This window comes from Erinaceus europaeus, chromosome 6 (genome assembly GCF_950295315.1).
Source record: "Erinaceus europaeus chromosome 6, mEriEur2.1, whole genome shotgun sequence".
Lineage (NCBI taxonomy): Eukaryota > Metazoa > Chordata > Mammalia > Eulipotyphla > Erinaceidae > Erinaceus > Erinaceus europaeus.
In genome coordinates, this window is record NC_080167.1 from 37,255,219 (window position 1) to 37,272,139 (window position 16,921).

At 36.7% G+C, this 16,921-nt stretch overlaps 1 protein-coding gene across 1 annotated transcript in view; it reads left to right on the forward strand.

The window, feature by feature from the left end:
- FMN2 (formin 2) overlaps window positions 1–16,921 on the forward strand; it is a 357,233-nt gene that overhangs the window by 287,834 nt on the left and 52,478 nt on the right. Inside the window, exon 15 of the mRNA XM_060192033.1 lies at window positions 7,479–7,530. Within this exon, the coding sequence (XP_060048016.1) occupies window positions 7,479–7,530 (52 nt within the window). The remainder of the gene's footprint in view (window positions 1–7,478; window positions 7,531–16,921) is intronic.

Here is a 16,921-nt window from a genome sequence, read left to right on the forward strand (position 1 = left end):
CTTCATGCCAGTAGTTTCTTTAGTAGAATTGAACCTGTAGTCTCAGGCCCAAATCCTAAAATACTATATAAGTAAAAATAAACAACCAAATGCAAAAAGGCTGCCCTCTAAAAGGTGCAGTGCTTCTCTTATTACATGGTTATAAGCAAAGACTTACTGCCTCAAATTACAGATCTTTACACTTGAAATTTAAGCAGCAAAGGGAATTCTTATCACTATGTAAGTTGTTGATTTGTGCAGCAATTAATTGATTAGCTTCTCTAGTCTATATTTTCAGGTTCACTAAACTGTGTCACTTATATTCTATAGATTGTCAGTATGAAGAAGCATTTTGTTTTGTTTTACCTTGCCTTCATTTTTATTGATTTATCTTTAATTTGAAATACTGTAGACATACAGTGGCATGGTTTCACATCTCCATGTTTGAAAACTCATTATACTTATGACTAAAATGCTATTATTATCTTACTATCAAAAGATACCACTGTCAGCTGGGTGGTGGTGCACCAAGCTGAGAGCACATATTATCAGTGCTAGGATCCAGGTTCAGGTCTCAGATCCTGACCTGTAGTAGGAAAGCTTCATGAGCTATAGCGCAGTGCTGCTGGTGTCTTTTCTCTCTGCCTCGCCTTCTATCAAAAGAAAAATGAAAAAGAAAACACAAGTTGGTAAAGAAGAACAGAAAGGGAATACAAAGCAGACCTTGGGCTAGATTTGGAGTAGTGCATGAAAGTAAAAGACTCGGAGGGGGGAAGGGTAGATTTTAAGTTCATTTGTAGCATGGTAGGCATAGGGACATAGATCTGTGGTGGTGGGAACAGTTAGTCTGTACTATTAACCTATTAAAAATGTATACCCCCTTCCCATATTAGGGAGCTATTCTCTTCCCTGATCCAGCTTTCTGGTCCTTTTTCCAGCCACAACATCATCTCCCCAGACAATAACTTGGATCCACTTGCACATCAGATTTTAGGCTCAGGAAAAAAAAAATAGCATAGCCACAGGCCCTTTGGAATATAACTAAATTATGCCTACTAGCTATCTACAAAATGGAGGACCCCACAACTCTTCATCTGCACCATTCCAGGATTTAGGTACATGATTGGTCAACAATTTGTTTGGCTTTGTATGTTAACTCTCTTTTCACCCACCAAATTCCAGATGCCGACCAGACTTCCCTGGACAGACAACCCCACCAATGTGTCCTGGAGCTCATATTCCCCACAGCCCCACCCCACAAGGAAAGAGAGAGGCAGGCTGGGAGTATGGATCGAACTCTCAATGCCCATGTTCAGTGGGGAAGCAATTACAGAAGCCATACCTTCCGTGCTCCCAGAGGGTTAAAGAATAGGAAAGTTATAAGGGGAGGAGATGGGATACAGAGTTTTGGTGGTGGGGATTGTGCAAAGCTGTACCCCTCTTTTCCTATGGTTTTGTCAATGTTTCCTTTTTATTAAATAAATAAGTAAACAGGAAAGAAAAATGAGGAAAAATGACCACTAGGAGTGGTAGAGTTCTTGTCTAGGCAACAAATCCCCATGGTAACCCTGGTTACAAAATAATAAGAACAAACCAAAAGAAAAAAAGAGGGAGAAGAAGAAGAGGAGGAGGAGGAGGAAGAGGAGGAGGAGGAGGAGAAAGGAAGGAAGAAATAGGAAGAACCTATTCCTCTAGCCCACATACCTTTATCTTTCCTTCTGTTTAACAGCCATAGCTTTCAAGTCTAAGAGTTAATTTTTTTTGTTGTTGTTTGTTTTTTGCAAGTTCATTTGCCTTAGATACTTACATACAATTAGTGAAACCATCTAGTAAACTGTCTTTCACTACTTATTTTCATGCAGAACAGTCACCTCAATTTCCATTCATTTTTGTTTTTCCTTCATCATTTTTATTCTTTTTCTCACAATACTGTAGTAATCCAGTAGGTATATATCCTGTAGGCTCTTTAACCACCCACTGTTGGTGGATACTTAAGCATATTCCATCTCTCTCTCTCTTCTGTGTTTGTGTGTGTGTGTGTGTGTGTGTGTGTGTGTGTGTGTAGAGGGAGGGAGAAAGAGAGAGAGATGCTAGGTTACTGCTCAGTTCAAGAACTCAGAGCAACTGGCATGAAAGTTTTTTGCATAATTATTTGCTATTTCCTCAGACCGCTCTCTATCTAATTGCCACTAGAGTTATCACTGGAGTTCTGTGCCTACACAAAAGTATCAGCAGACTTTTTTTTTTTCTTTCATGTTTTATTTTAGACAAACATAGGTTGAGAGGGAAGGAGGGGAGAGAGAGAGAGAGAGAGAGAGAGAGAGAGAGAGAGCGCATGCAAGAGAGTGCCCTGAAGTGGGCACTGGGGGCTTGAACCCCAGCCCTCTTGCATAGTAGCATGTGCATGCCACTGGGTGTGCCACTGTTCTACCCCTAGTCCTGATTTTTTCTTAAATAAAATGTATTTATATTGATAAATATCTGCCTTCTCAAACTGTATTATATTTTCCTTCTAGCGTCTGCAGAAAATTGATTGCTTTATTTTACAAACTTGATTCTGATTCTTCTTTTTTTTTTTTCTTTTTTTATTTAAGAAAGGATTAATTAACAAAACCATAGGGTAGGAGGGGTACAACTCCACACAATTCCCACTGCCCAATCTCCATATCCCACACCCTCCCCCGATAGCTTTCCCATTCTCTATCCCTCTGGGAGCATGGACCCAGGGTCATTGAGGGTTGCAGAAGGTAGAAGGTCTGGCTTCTGTAATTGCTTCCTCGCTGAACATGGGCGTTGACTGGTCGGTCCATACTCCCAGTCTGCCTCTCTCTTTCCCTAGTAGGATGGGTCTCTGGGGAAGCTGAGCTCCAGGACACATTGGTGGTGTCTTCAATCCAGGGAAGTCTGGCTGGCATCCTGATGACACCTGGAACCTGGTGACTGAAAAGAGAGTTAACATACAAAGCCAAACAAATTGTTGAGCAATCATGGACCCAAAGCTTGGAAAAGTGGAGAGGAAGTATTAGGGAGGTACTCACTGCAAACTCTAGTATACTTCTGCTTTCTTACTTTGGTGCCATACTCCAAACTCAGTCAGATTCTGATTCTTCTAATTGATACTCTGATTTTAGTATATTTAAACTCAATATATTGTTGGCACTACATCTCAAACATTGAGATATGAGCATGTATGGAATAAATTGGGATTCACAGAGAAAAATCGCAAACTTTAAAAAATACTTATGCTTTGAATTTCAGTAATGTATTCAAACATCTACAAGAAAAAATGATATCTTCTGCTTTATATTTGCCACTCTGCCTACAAAATTTATTTTTCTTTAATGATAGAATAGTGAATAGGTACTAAATGCTTATATTATAGCCATGGGGAATTCTCCAATTGTGATAACAACTACACACAAAATAAAAATAAAAAGAAACTAAACTTATTTTAGGGTTATTTCTTGATTTTTTTTATTATTGACTATATATATGGTATTTCTTGACCATAATTTCTAAATTTACCCCCTTATATTTAGAGTTCCCCCTTCAAGAGATTAGAAATCATTGTTAATTAATTCTAGTTTCATCTGTTATTACTAAGAAAGGAACTCTGAATTACATCTATTACTGTCAATTATTGTTAATAAAGGAACTTTAGTTTGCATTTATTTGTGTTAAACAATTTCTAGTTTGACTTATAAATACTTGTCTTTATAAAGGAACTTTAATTTGCATCCAAAGGAACTCTAGTTTGATGCTATCTGCATATCCTATGCTGAAAAGTAACACCTGGCTTTATGGGATGGGCTTTTAGCATATAACTACTGAAAATATGGGAGTCCAGTTAATATATGAAGGTGACAGAGACTATATAAGAGGAAAAAGACAGTAGTGAGGGGAATAATTGGGAAATGACTTGAGAAATTGACCTCTTCCTCCTTGCTTCTTTGTGGTACAATTTGAAAAATTTATCTCCTTACCACCACCAGCAGTACCTCCTCCCATTGGCCAATGGTCCTTTTTAATAAATTTTAAGATTTTTGTTTCAAATAAATTTTAAGATTTTGTTACAAATTCCCTGCATTGGCATTCATTAAGAGTTATAGAAATGCAGGCACACCTATCATAGAAAGATGAGACACTATAATCATCTAACAGCAACACAAAGCATTTTATTCCTAATACATCAAAATAAGATGAAATAATGTCTCTTCTGAAATCTGGCCAGGGCTTCCTCAGAGGCTGTGATACATGGAACCTGAAAAATGCAAGTTAATATACTATAAGCCAGTCCTTTTGCTTGTCAATTTAATGCTTTAAAAAGCTATCCTATAATTGTTTAATGACTAGAAGACACTCTCTTTTTTGGTGTGTTAGAATGTATCATTGACTCTCACAGTAGAAAACTGAATTATTTTACACTTCTTTCCTAGTTGATCTTGTATAGTTTATCATATTAAGGATTATTGATAGAATGTAAACGTGGAGACAGTCAGTAGCGCATCGGGTTAAGAGCAGGTGGTACAAAGCACAAGGACCAGCATAAGGATCCTGGTTCAAGCCCCTGGCTCCCCACCTTCAGGGGAGTTGCTTTACAGGCGGTGAAGCAGGTCTGCAGGTGTCTGTCTTTCTCTCCGCCTCTCTGGGAGTAGGGCAGTAGCGCAGCGAGTTAAGTGCAGGTGTCACAAAGTGCAATGACCAGCGTAAGGATCCTGATTCAAGCCCCTGGTTCACCACCTGCAAGGGAGGCACTTCAAGGCGGTGAAGCAGGTCTGCATGTGTCTATCTTTTTCTCCCCTCTGTCTTCCCCTCCTCTCTCCATTTCTTTCTATCCTATCCAACAATAATGACATCAGTAATAACTACAACAATAAAAAACAGGGGCAACAAAAGAGAAAATAAATTTAAAAATTAAAAAATATATATAATTTCCTTTTTCTGTTTAGTTTTATGATTGTAACATAGCTAATATATTTGAAAAGGGGATATATTTTGTGCTATTTTCTTTTTTTTATATTTTTTTATTTTTTATTTAAGAAAGGATTAATTAACAAAACCATAGGGTAGGAGGGGTACAATTCCATACAATTCCCACCACCCAATCTCCATTTCCCACCCCCTCCCCTGATAGCTTTCCCATTCTCTATCCCTCTGGGAGCATGGACCCAGGGTCATTGTGGGTTGCAGAAGGTAGAAGGTCTGGCTTCTGTAATTGCTTCCCCGCTGAACATGGGCGTTGACTGGTCGGTCCATACTCCCAGTCTGCCTCTCTCTTTCCCTAGTAGGGTGGGTCATTCCTCTGCCCTATTGGATTATTCTTTCAGTCAAAATTTCTCATGCAGTAATGTGAAGCTGTTATAGTATACACCCAAAGGAGTCTCTTAAATAGTGAAAAGCACTTTCTTTTAAGCCACTTAAACTTAAGAAAAAAGCAACTATATAATTTCATTTCATACATATGTATAAACTTATTTATTTACTGGATAAAGGGAAAATTGGGTCTGGGGGTGAGGGTAAATAGAGGGGGAAGGAGAAGACCATCAGAGGTGAGAGAGACCTGCAACATTTTGCTTCTTGTGAAGCTTCCTCCCTGCTGTGCATAGTAGTAGGTGTGCTTAACGTATACCACTGCTCAGCCTCTCAATTTTATTTCTTGGATTGTTTAATTTTGAAATAGATAATACTATTTCATATAATAAGTTAAATATAGATAAGTATTATGTCTCCTTTAGAGTTACTAAAATTTGAAATCCAGCTGTTTCAAAGGTCTTCTTTTTAGTCTCTGCTATTCCTTTAGAAGTATTAAATATTTTGTATATGTTAACATATTTCTTTAATTTCTCTAAGAATTATACAGCTAATTTCATTGACAGAATCAAAAATAGAACACAGATCTCTGGCATCCCATTCTAGTATGTTTTAAATTTCATGAATTGTTTGTTTTATTCTCCTATAGTTGTCCTGATACTTTCCTCAAGTCTCTGTCAAAATTTCCACATTTTACAAAATTTAAAAAAAAGACACATTAGTTCAATTGGGATGTCTTTCCTGATAATGGTTTCCATTGTGATTCTTTATTATATATTTCTTTAAATAAACTGTTTCTAGAATTGCTTCAGGACTCTACAACAGATATTATTAAACAGTGTATTTAAATAGTGACGGAATTTCTTTAACAGTTCCCCTTCTTCAGTGACCATGGATTTGACTTGATACCGAGTTCTCATGCTCTCTTACCAGTTTCGCTTTTTATCTTTTTATTTCTCCAAATGGCTACAAATATGATACAAGGAGATGATTTAAAAAGACAACCAATTCTCTCTCTAATCTCAGTTAAAAAGATGTTCTGCAGCTCAGTGATTTTCAAAAGGGTGTTACTAATCAACAGTGAATTATGAAATCAACTTAGTATATATTACAGCTGCATTCTGAAATCTGAAAAAATAAAAAGCTAAAACTTTTAAGGAACGACTGTATTGTCTATTGTATCAGTCACTTAGTAGCTTTCATATCATAACATGTGTGCACATGTAAAATATGTAAATTTCTAGAATGCTTACAGGTAAAGAAATCTAATGGTCAATGCCAAATATATTTTATTATGAGTATAGAATATCTATATTACTTTAAGTAAATTAAAAATAATGATTTGACTCATTGCCAAATTTGATCATTTATAGTTTTTTAGACAAAAAAAATAGCAAATAGGTATAGTAGTATCACTTCCTAACTTTCTTCTAATTGAAAATGTTAATACTTTTCTTTCACCTTTGTAAATATTATCTCTGGGTCAACTGATTTGTCTGTTGTAGAGAGCTGTATTGAAGAGAGTCACTTAAAATTTCTATCTAGTTCTTTTTTATATTTTTTATTTATTTAAAAAAGGAGACATTAACAAAACCATAGGATAAGAGGGGTACAACTCCACACAGTTCCCACCACCAGATCTCCGTATCCCATCCCCTGATAACTTTCCTATTTTTTATCCCCCTGGGAGTATGGACCCAGGGTCATTGTGGTATGCAGAAGGTTGAAGATCTGGCTTCTGTAATTGCTTCATCTCTGAACATGGGCATTGACAGTTCGATCCATACTCCCAGCCTGTCTCTCTCTGCCCCCCTCTATCTAGTTCTTAACTTGGTTTTTGTACTATTGCTCAAGTTATTACTTTCAACAAACTATTGGAATTTAAATTCTTAACAGGAAGTTCAGTGCAAATATGAAATTTGCTAGTGTTTTATCTCAGTGAGAATTAATATGACTCAAGTTACTAAAAGAAGAAATCACTCAGAATGTAAAATTTTAACTGATTCAATACATTCAATATGCTAATAACTATGAAAATTACATATGGATTTAATATTTGAAAATAAACATCTGGGTAGAAATTGAATTAATGATGAATGAAAATATAGTTCACATTATTTGAATCACATTTTGATTGGCATTATATGGCTATTTTTTATCACACATGTTTCCTTTCCTGCATCTTTTAGCTAAAGTTGACCAAGAGGCAGAGGAGAACTCATTGATGGAGACTCATAAATGGTAAGAACTTAACTTTAATATTTCTTCTTAGAATAGCCTTGTAAAGTGCTTATTAAGTCCATGTCAAGGAATCAATCATTATCTCCATTTTTATTTTAAAGCATAAAAGAAAAATAAACAGTATACTTTGTATCAACATTGAATTTTTTTCACAGATTGATATGCAGTCTTGTTAAATGCCAAATTGTTGTACCTCAGACCTATTTTGAATAGAATTTAGGATTGTAAAATTAAGAAAGATGGCAGAAGTATGTGACTATAGAAAACTTTGAGTTTCTATTCAAAAGTAAGGCCTAGACAGGAAGCTAGTAATTTCCCTAGAATATACCTTCACTTCCAGAATGAAGATTTGCAGTCTAAGGTATACATGGATAAGTACCTCAGAAAACTCAGTTTCCCTGACTCAGTTTGTTCCTACTCTTTCTCTAAGTGTCAGGGTTCACCAGATAGCAGATGTGATTGAGTATGTGTATAGAAGGTAATTATAGATGTCCACTTGTATATTGTATAAAAATGAAAATTTCATGTGTGAGGCACAGAGTTCAATTCTTGATGCCATATGAGAGCATACTGAGTGGTACTTTCTATTTATTTATTTTTGGGAGGGTAATAGTTTACAGTAGATAGTTGTTGATACATGTGTAAAAATTCTCAGTTTTATACAAAATACTCTCACATCCAGCCTAAGTCCTCCTTCACCATCATGCGCCAGGACCTAAAAGTCCCCCACCCCGCCATAGTCTTTTACTTTGCTGCAATAGACCTAAACCATTCTACCTTGTGTTTCTCCTTCTGTTCTTCCTTTTCAACTTCTGTCCATGAGCGAGATCATATTATATCCACCCTTCTCTTTCTAGCTTATTTCACTTAATATGAATTCTTCAAACGGCATCCAAGATGAGGTAAAGAAGATGAATTCATCATTCTTAATAGCTGAGTAGTATTCCATTGTATATATGTACCAAAACTTTCTCAGCCACCCGTTTGTTGTTGAATACCTGGGTTGTTTCCAGCTTTTGGCTATTACAAATTGTGTTTCTATGAATTTGAATGTACACATACCTTTTTGGGTTGGTATGTTTGATTTAATAGTACATCTCCCCCAGATATATCTGAATGGATAAAATAAAAGGCAGAGTTCTAAGGTAGGTCCATTTCTAGCTTTGTGAGAATTCTCCAGACTTCTTTCCACAGGGGTCGAACCAATCTACATTCCCACCAGCAGTGCAGGACAGTTCCGTTGCCCCCACAACCTCTCTACCATTTGTTGTTAATACTTCTTTTTTTCTATTTATTTATTTATGTATTTATTTATTATTAATTTTGATAATGATTGGCAAGACTGTAGGATGAAAGGGGCACAATTCCACTGAACTTTCACCACCAGACTTCTACATCGCATTCCCTCCATTGGAAGATTTTCTGTTCTTTATCCCTCTGGGAGCATGGACACATGGAGTACAGAAGGTGGGAGATCTGGTATCTGTAGTTGCTTCTCTGCTCGACAAGGGCATTGGCAGGTCAACCCATACTCCCAGCATGTTTGTTTCTTTCCCTTGAGAGGTGGGGTTCCAGGACACATTGGTGAGGTCATCTGCCCAGGGAAGTCAGCTTGGCGTCATGGTAGCATCTGCAACTTGTTGGCTGAAAAGCATTAAGATATAAAGCATAGCCAGTTGTTTAATAATCAGGGACCTAAAGGTAAGAATATAGCAGACAAGATTAGGCATATAGTGTGATGCCTCCATTTCTGTTTCTTTTTCTCAAGATTGTTTTGGTGATTCTAGGTGCTTTTAGGTTCCAGATAAATGACTGTAATTTTTGTTCTATTCTCTTAAAGAAATTTGGTGGGACCTCGATGGGTATCACATTAAATTTGTATATGGCTCTGGGTAGAATATTCATTTTGATGATATTAATTCTTCCAATTCATGAACATGGGATATATTTCCATTTCTTTGTATCAGTTTCTATTTCCTTGAATAGCAACTCAGTTTTCAGTATACAAATCTTTCCCTATATTGGTCAGGTTTATTCCTAGAGATTTTATTGATTTTTGCTATGATAGTGAATGGGAGTGATTTCTGGATATCCTCCTCTTCTGAATTAATGTTTGTTTAAAGGAATACCACTGATTTTTGTACATTCACTATCATTTCTTATATCTGACATTCTCACAGGGGTGAAGTGTTATTTCATTATTGTTTTTATTTTTGTTTCTCTGACAATCAATGAGTTGGAGCACTTTTTCACATGTCTGATGTCTTCTTTGGTGAATATTCTGTTCATATCAGGCTGGGAAGTGGTGCACTTAGTTGTGCTCATATTACCATGCACAAAGACCTGGTTCAAGTCCCCGGTACCCATATGTAGGGGAAAAATTTCACAAAAAAATGTTGTGGGTGTGGTGGTGTCTTCCTGTAGGCAGAAAGCCCCAGCAATAACCCTGATGGAAAATAAAGTAAATAAAACCATGTTATTGTAAATATGAAGCTTTTTATCATTTTCCCCAATAGATTACTATTTCATTGTGTCTATCTACCACATCTCTATGCAATAAATTGATGATCACTTAGGATTTTTCCATAACATAGGTATTATAAATAGTGGTGTGATAAACTATTAGTATATTAGGGTTAGTATATCTGTCTCTCTTTAACCAGAACTCTGCCCTGCTCTGACTTTAGATAATGCTGAGGGCTGAACCTGAAGCTTCAGAGCTTTATGTATGAATATCTGTTGCATAAACCACTATGCTATCACCCTGGCACAAATAGTTTTTTTTTCTTTTAATTGGTGTGTTTGTTTAATTCAGATAAATATGAGAAGTGAAATTGTTGAATCATATGATGGATCATTAATTTGTTTTTTGTTTTATCTTATTTTTTTCTTATGTTTGATAGGACAGAGAAAAATTGAGATGGGTAGGGAAGATAGGGAAAGAAAAGCAGAGGCACTTGCAGTACTACTTCATGATTCATGAAGCACTCCCCCCCAGGTGGGGACTGAGGACTTGAACCTAGGTCCTTGCACATGGTGGCATGTGTGCTCAACCAAGTGTGCCAACTCCTATTTTTTTTTTGTTGTTGTTGTTTTCAATTTTAAGAAACTTCATACTATTTCCCATAGACATTATAAGTGCATAAATTTCCACCAACAGTGTACAAAGGTATTAAGGTTCCTTTCTTTTTTATTATTTTTTTTACTATTTATTTATTTATTCACTTTTGTTGCCCTTGTTGTTTTACTGTTGTAGCTATTATTGTTGTTGCCATTGCTGGATAGGACAGAGAAAAATGGAGAGAGGAGGGAAGACAGAGGGGGAGAAAAAGATAGACACCTGCAAAGCTTCTTCACAGCTTGTGAAACGACTCCTTTGCAGGTGGGGAGCCAGGGACTCGAACCAGGATCCTTATCCCGGTCCTTACACTTTGCGCCAACTGCGGCTGTGCTACCTCCTGACTCCCTCTCTTTTTCTTTCTTTCTCCCTCTTTCTCTCTCTCTCTGTCTGTCTCTGTCTCTCTCTTTCTGTCTTCACAGTCTCTTCAGTATTTGTTTTTCTCTTTTTGGTGTAAGCCAGTCTCATAAATGTGGCATGTTACCCCCTCATAGTTTTGATTTTAATTTTCCAAATAATAGGTAATAGTGGATATTTTTCTTTTTTCCTTTTTTAAATTTTTTATTTATAAAATGGAAATATTGAAAAGCCCATAGGATAAGGGGTACGATGGGTATTTTTCTTTTTTTTAAGTATATTTATTTTCCCTTTTGTTGCCCTTGTTGTTTTTCTTTATTGTTGTAGTTATTATTGTTGTTGTTGCTGATGTTGTCATTGTTAGATAGGACAGAGAGAAATGGAGAGAGGAGGGGAAGACAGAGAGGGGGAGAGAAAGATAGACACCTGCAGACCTGCTTCAATGTCTGTGAAGTGACTCCCCTGCAGGTGGGGAGCCTGCAGGCAGGGAACGGGGGGCTCGAACCAGGATCTTTGTGCCAGTCTTAGCGCTTTGTGCCACGTGTGCTTAACCTGCTGCGCTACCGCCCAACTCCCAGTGGGTATTTTTCACGGGCTTGTTGAAAATCTCTAAATCTTTGTTGAAGAAAGTGCTATTCACATCCTCTGTGCATTTTTTGTCAATTCATTTGTACTCCCACTGTATAAGATATTTGTGTATCTTGATTATCAGTCACTTCTCAAGATAAACTATTTTTTCTCCCACTCAGTAAGTGGGATGTCTCATTGTTTTGTTGTCATTGTACCAACGCTTCTTACTTTGATTTAGTCCCATTCGTTTAGTTCTGTTTTTTGTTTTAAATGACCAAATTCACGTTTTTAAGTCCTTTTATTGGGGAGAGTTAATGGTTTACGTCACAGCTTTTGGTATAATAGTACAATTTCTCATCTCCCATAGATAGTTGTCCCTGAACATTTCATCATAAATGTACGCCATGCACCAGGACCCAAAACCTTCCAGCCCCTCAGAGTCTTTTGCTTTCCCACAATACACTACACACAACCCAAGTCTCATTTTGTGTTTTCCTTTTCTGTCCTTGTTTCTTAAATTCCACCTCTGAGTGAAATCATCCAATATTTGGCCTTCTCTTTCTGACTTCTTGCATTTAACATAATTCCTTTGGGTTCCATCTAAGATCTGGCAAAGGAGAATGGCTTTATTATTTTTAACAGCTAATATATATATATTTGAGTAGGCTATGCTGAAGTCTATTTGGTTGGACTCCATATGAGCAATTAGATCAGCATAGAGCAAACCTGGAAATTCTCCAAAGCTTCTTATAAAACCAGTGATCAGCTTATGGTTTAAGTACTTCTGACAGCTGGGATTTCAGTGCAATAATTGTTTAAGAACTGGCTGAGCAGTTAGCTATCTTTATTTAGGGACGGACAAATGATGGGAAACTAGATTGAAAATAAAATCAAATATAAGCCTGACAGTCTAATTATGTGCTTACTTAGTCTATCAAATAGCCAAAGACTACATATACCAGTGTTATCTGAATTCACTAAGACTATATATATGAGCAACAGAAGCATTTTTTCTTATGACATACAAAGAATTTACACAGGGTTCTTGTCATCTCAGGGAGTGTTAGATTTGACCTAGATTCCAGTCTCAGGCTCCCTTCCCAGCTGTGAAGCCTTCATCATTTTATAAACCACTTCACCAACACCCCCTGCAAGTGGATCACCAAGTGTATACCTTCTGAAACTTCTTTAGAATTCTGTCAGGGGAGTGGGTGGGTTATGGAGATTGGGTGGTGGGAATTGTGTGGAGTTGTACCCCTCCTACCTTATGGTTTTGTTAATTAATCCTTTCTTAAATAAAAAAAAAATTCTGTACTAGGCTTTTGTGGAGTTCTTCTTTGGGCTTGGATTGGCCAAAAATCGCTCTACCTATCTCCGCATACATAACCCTCATTGTTTAAATCAATCAAAATGCATAATATACTCTCACTTTCTTTTTGATCTGTAAATATTTGAGTTGCATTGAAGGAGAGAAGAACATGGAATTTGTAGTCTGTCATCTATGTTCTTAGTTTTCCATCCTTCTGTTTATTTTTTATTTTATTTTAAGTTATTAGTATTGCCTTCAGTCTCTCATCTTATGTCAAATGAAATTCATTTTGGAAGTAAGATTGTAGGTATACAAATTAAGATGGTAAGTATGAAGACTGATTCTCCTTTTTCTGAATGTTCCAGAAAAAGTGACCTTCCTCATTTCTCAGCCTCCCATGACTCTTTGACCTTGATTCAGCAAGTACACAGCCACATTTCTGCAGTTTGAAAGCATCAGAGAAATTTTCTTGTGTTCTCTTTATCTCAGGGACTTGTCTCAGTGATGCTATTAAACTAAAAACATTTTTGGTTTTACTTTAAGCTCTATCTCAAGAGGCTCAGTGACAAATTGGTTATAACTGTGCTTTTATTTTTAGAATGGGTTGAAAGTCTTACAGATCATTGAGATAAATGAGTTGCTCTATCAAAAGATAATCGTATAGTCTGTTATTTATGCACTTACATTTTGTAGTTGCTGGGTCATCACTGCTCTGGACCAGTTTGTTTTGATAGAAAGAGATAGATATGAAAAGACAGTGGGAGAAAAACAAACAGACCACAGTGCCAAACCTTGCTCTTATGCAGCGAAGGGTAGTTTCCAATATTCTGTACAAGACAAAGCAGACACATTTTCCAGGTGAACTGTCTTGCCAACCATGTAGTTTTTCTGTACCAGGAAAGTTTTCTAGAAGTTGTGAAATAATTCAGTATTTCAGGTGCTCACTAAAGCTACCTTAAAGAAGGTGTGCTAGTGCAGTAAATAAAGCCTGAAAGTTCTGCTCCAGAATTGTAATTGTGTAAACCACATAAAGTACCTTGGGCCTCAGTTCCTCTCTAAAAAGGCATACAGCCTCATCCTTCCATCATCAAGAATTATAAGGTTGAAATGTCTGATAAATTTCAATATATAAAGTTACTTAAACTGTGACCTTACTATGGGAATGTCAGAAAAGTCATGGCTGTCTTTTGCATAGAAAAACATTAATCATCGTAATTTTTCTCATCATAGAATATATTACAACTTTGGGAGTCGGGCGGTAGCACAGAGGGTTAAGGCTCAAGGACCAGTATAAGGATCCAGGTTCAAGCCCCCAGCTCCCCACCTACAAGGGAGTCGCTTCACAAGTGGTGAAGCAGGTCTGCAGGTGTCTTTCTCTCCCCTTTCTCTCCATTTTTCTCTGTCCTATCCAATAACAATGATATCAATAACAACAGCAATAATAACTACAACAATAAAAAAACAAGGGCAACAAAAGGGAATAAATAAAAATAAAAAAGAATATATCACTTTTCTGACAACCCAATATAAGACTATATTCACGTAATATGAGCTTAAAATGGTATCTTTTCAAATGAATTATATAATCACAGTCTTATATTTGAATATTTCAAAGCTTTGGTTTTTAGTAGGTATAAAAAGATTTTTAATCAGGAAATGAATTAGATTTATTTTCCTTTATTATTGTTATTTTTTAAGTTTTTATTTTATTTATAAAAAGGAAATACTGACAAAAGCATAGGATAAGAGGGGTGCAGCTCCACACAATTCCCACCACCAGAACTCTGTATCCCATCCCCTCCCATGAAAGCTCTCTTATTCTTTAAGCCTCTGGGAGCATGGACCCAAGGTCATTTTGGGATGCAGAAGGTTGAAGGTCTGGCTTCTGTAATTGCTTCCCCGCTGAACATGGGTGTTGACAGGTCCATTCATACTCCCAGTCTGCCTCTCTCTTTCCCTAGTGGGGCAGGTTCTGGAGAATCAGAGATCCTAGGACACATTGGTGGGGTTGTCTGTCCAGAGAAGTCTGGTTGGCATCAACCATGCTAGCATCTAGAACCTGGTGGCTGAAAAGAGAGTTAACATATAAAGCCAAACAAGTTGTTGATTAATCATGAACCTAAAGGCTGAAGTAGCGCAGATGAAGAGTTGGGGAGGCATCTCTGTTTCGTAGATAGCTAGTAGGTGTATTTTAGTTATATTCCAAAGGGCCTATGGCTATACTAGTTTTTTGTTTGTTTGTTTTCCCTGAGCCTGAAATCTGATATGCAGGTGGATCCAAGTTATTGTCTGGGGAGATGATGTCATGGCTGGAGAAAGGAACAGAAAGCTGGATCAGGGAAGAGAGTAGCTCCCAAATATGGGAAAGGTGTATAAATGTTGTTGACTGTAAACCCCATCGATTCAATGTGCTCTGCTGTCATCTCCATTATTTGACCTCTCTAAGCTGATATTTTTAGGTGGGTTGGGGTGGGGTGCAGGGACATCACTGAAGTTTCTTTCAATGCAGTGAGAGTCAAGCTTGTAGGATTCATTTTTTATTAGTAGAATATCACACATTTTTCAGATCACTTTAAAACATTCAAAAGTAATAATGATTAACATATTTTATGGCAATTTTTTTCTTTTCTATTAGCATTCTGACTTTATGTGCTGATTTGACCTGTTCATTCATGCATTTTTGCTACTAACCCTGGAAGTGGGACTTTAAGCTCTTATTTCATATCAGACAAAAGAGATGGATAGCTTTGGGGGCTGTGAAGATAACATAATGGTTATGCAAAAAACTTTCATACATGAGGCTCTGATGTCCCAGGTTCAGTCCCCAGCCAGAACTAAGCAGTTCTCTGGTCTCATGTTATTGGGATATGTGCTCAGAAAATAAAGACAACTGAGAAGATGAGTCTTGAGTCATACCTAGAAGCCAAAAAGCAAATCAGATAAAAAATATTCTTATCTTTAGATGATTTCATTGAGAAAGCCAAACTCTATTACAGGATGGACTTGAGCAAAATTGTGTTAAAGGTTGGCTGTATCCCCACTGTGTGAGCTTTGATTTCAGCTTCTGCTTTAATTTGTTTCTAATTCATATACACAGCTTTCTTTAATTGTGTGTGTGTGGAGGGGGCAGTCACCACATCAAATGTTTTTATTTCTCTAGAATAACTTGGTGTTTATGTAAACTTACAGAGACTGTAGAATTCATCTAATATATAGCCATTCCTTTTCATCTCAATTTAAAGGAAAATTGAGCCTGGGGGTTTTAAATAGACTTCTGACTCTGAGAGGTCTTTATTTAAAAAGTGTGTCTAATTTTACTTACTTCTTAATATCCCTTATATTGTTTACTTTAAATTCCATAAGTTTAAAGCATAGTTTATGCTGAAACTAGATTTGAGATGAACCTAACAGATTTTAGAAAAAGCTTGCTTTAGTCATTGGTCCTTTTATACTCTGATGTAATTAATTAAATTTAGATATCACATCAATAAAACAAAGAAATGACTACAAGCCTATTTTGAATTGTTTAGTGTGTAATAGTTGCATTGCTTGCTCAGTTAAGTGAAAGATGAAGTTCATCATAGATGCAGAAAAACAGGATAGCTACCTTGATAAGCCCTCTGAATGATAAGCTTATCGAAAGTAGGTAGTTTTTCTACACACTAAAACATTTTTCTCAGACATACTGGTATTGATTAACAGAATATACATAATCCTGACATTTTTATTTAAAATTTTGCTTTTAAAGTATTTCAGAATTGGGGGCCAGGTGGTGACTGTGCGAGGACTGAAGTTTGAGGCCCCACTCCCCATTTGCAGGGGTAGGCTCATAAGGGGTAAACCAAGTATAGCACATGTCTGTCTGTCTCCCTTTCTATCTGCCCTTCCCCTCTCAATTTCTCGCTATCATATCAAATTAAGAAAAGAAAAAGGAAAATAGCTTCCAGGAACAATGGTTTGTCCTATAGGCACTGAGCCCCCACAGTAATCCTGGTGGCAATTAAAAAATATATATATATACATATATATATCAGAAT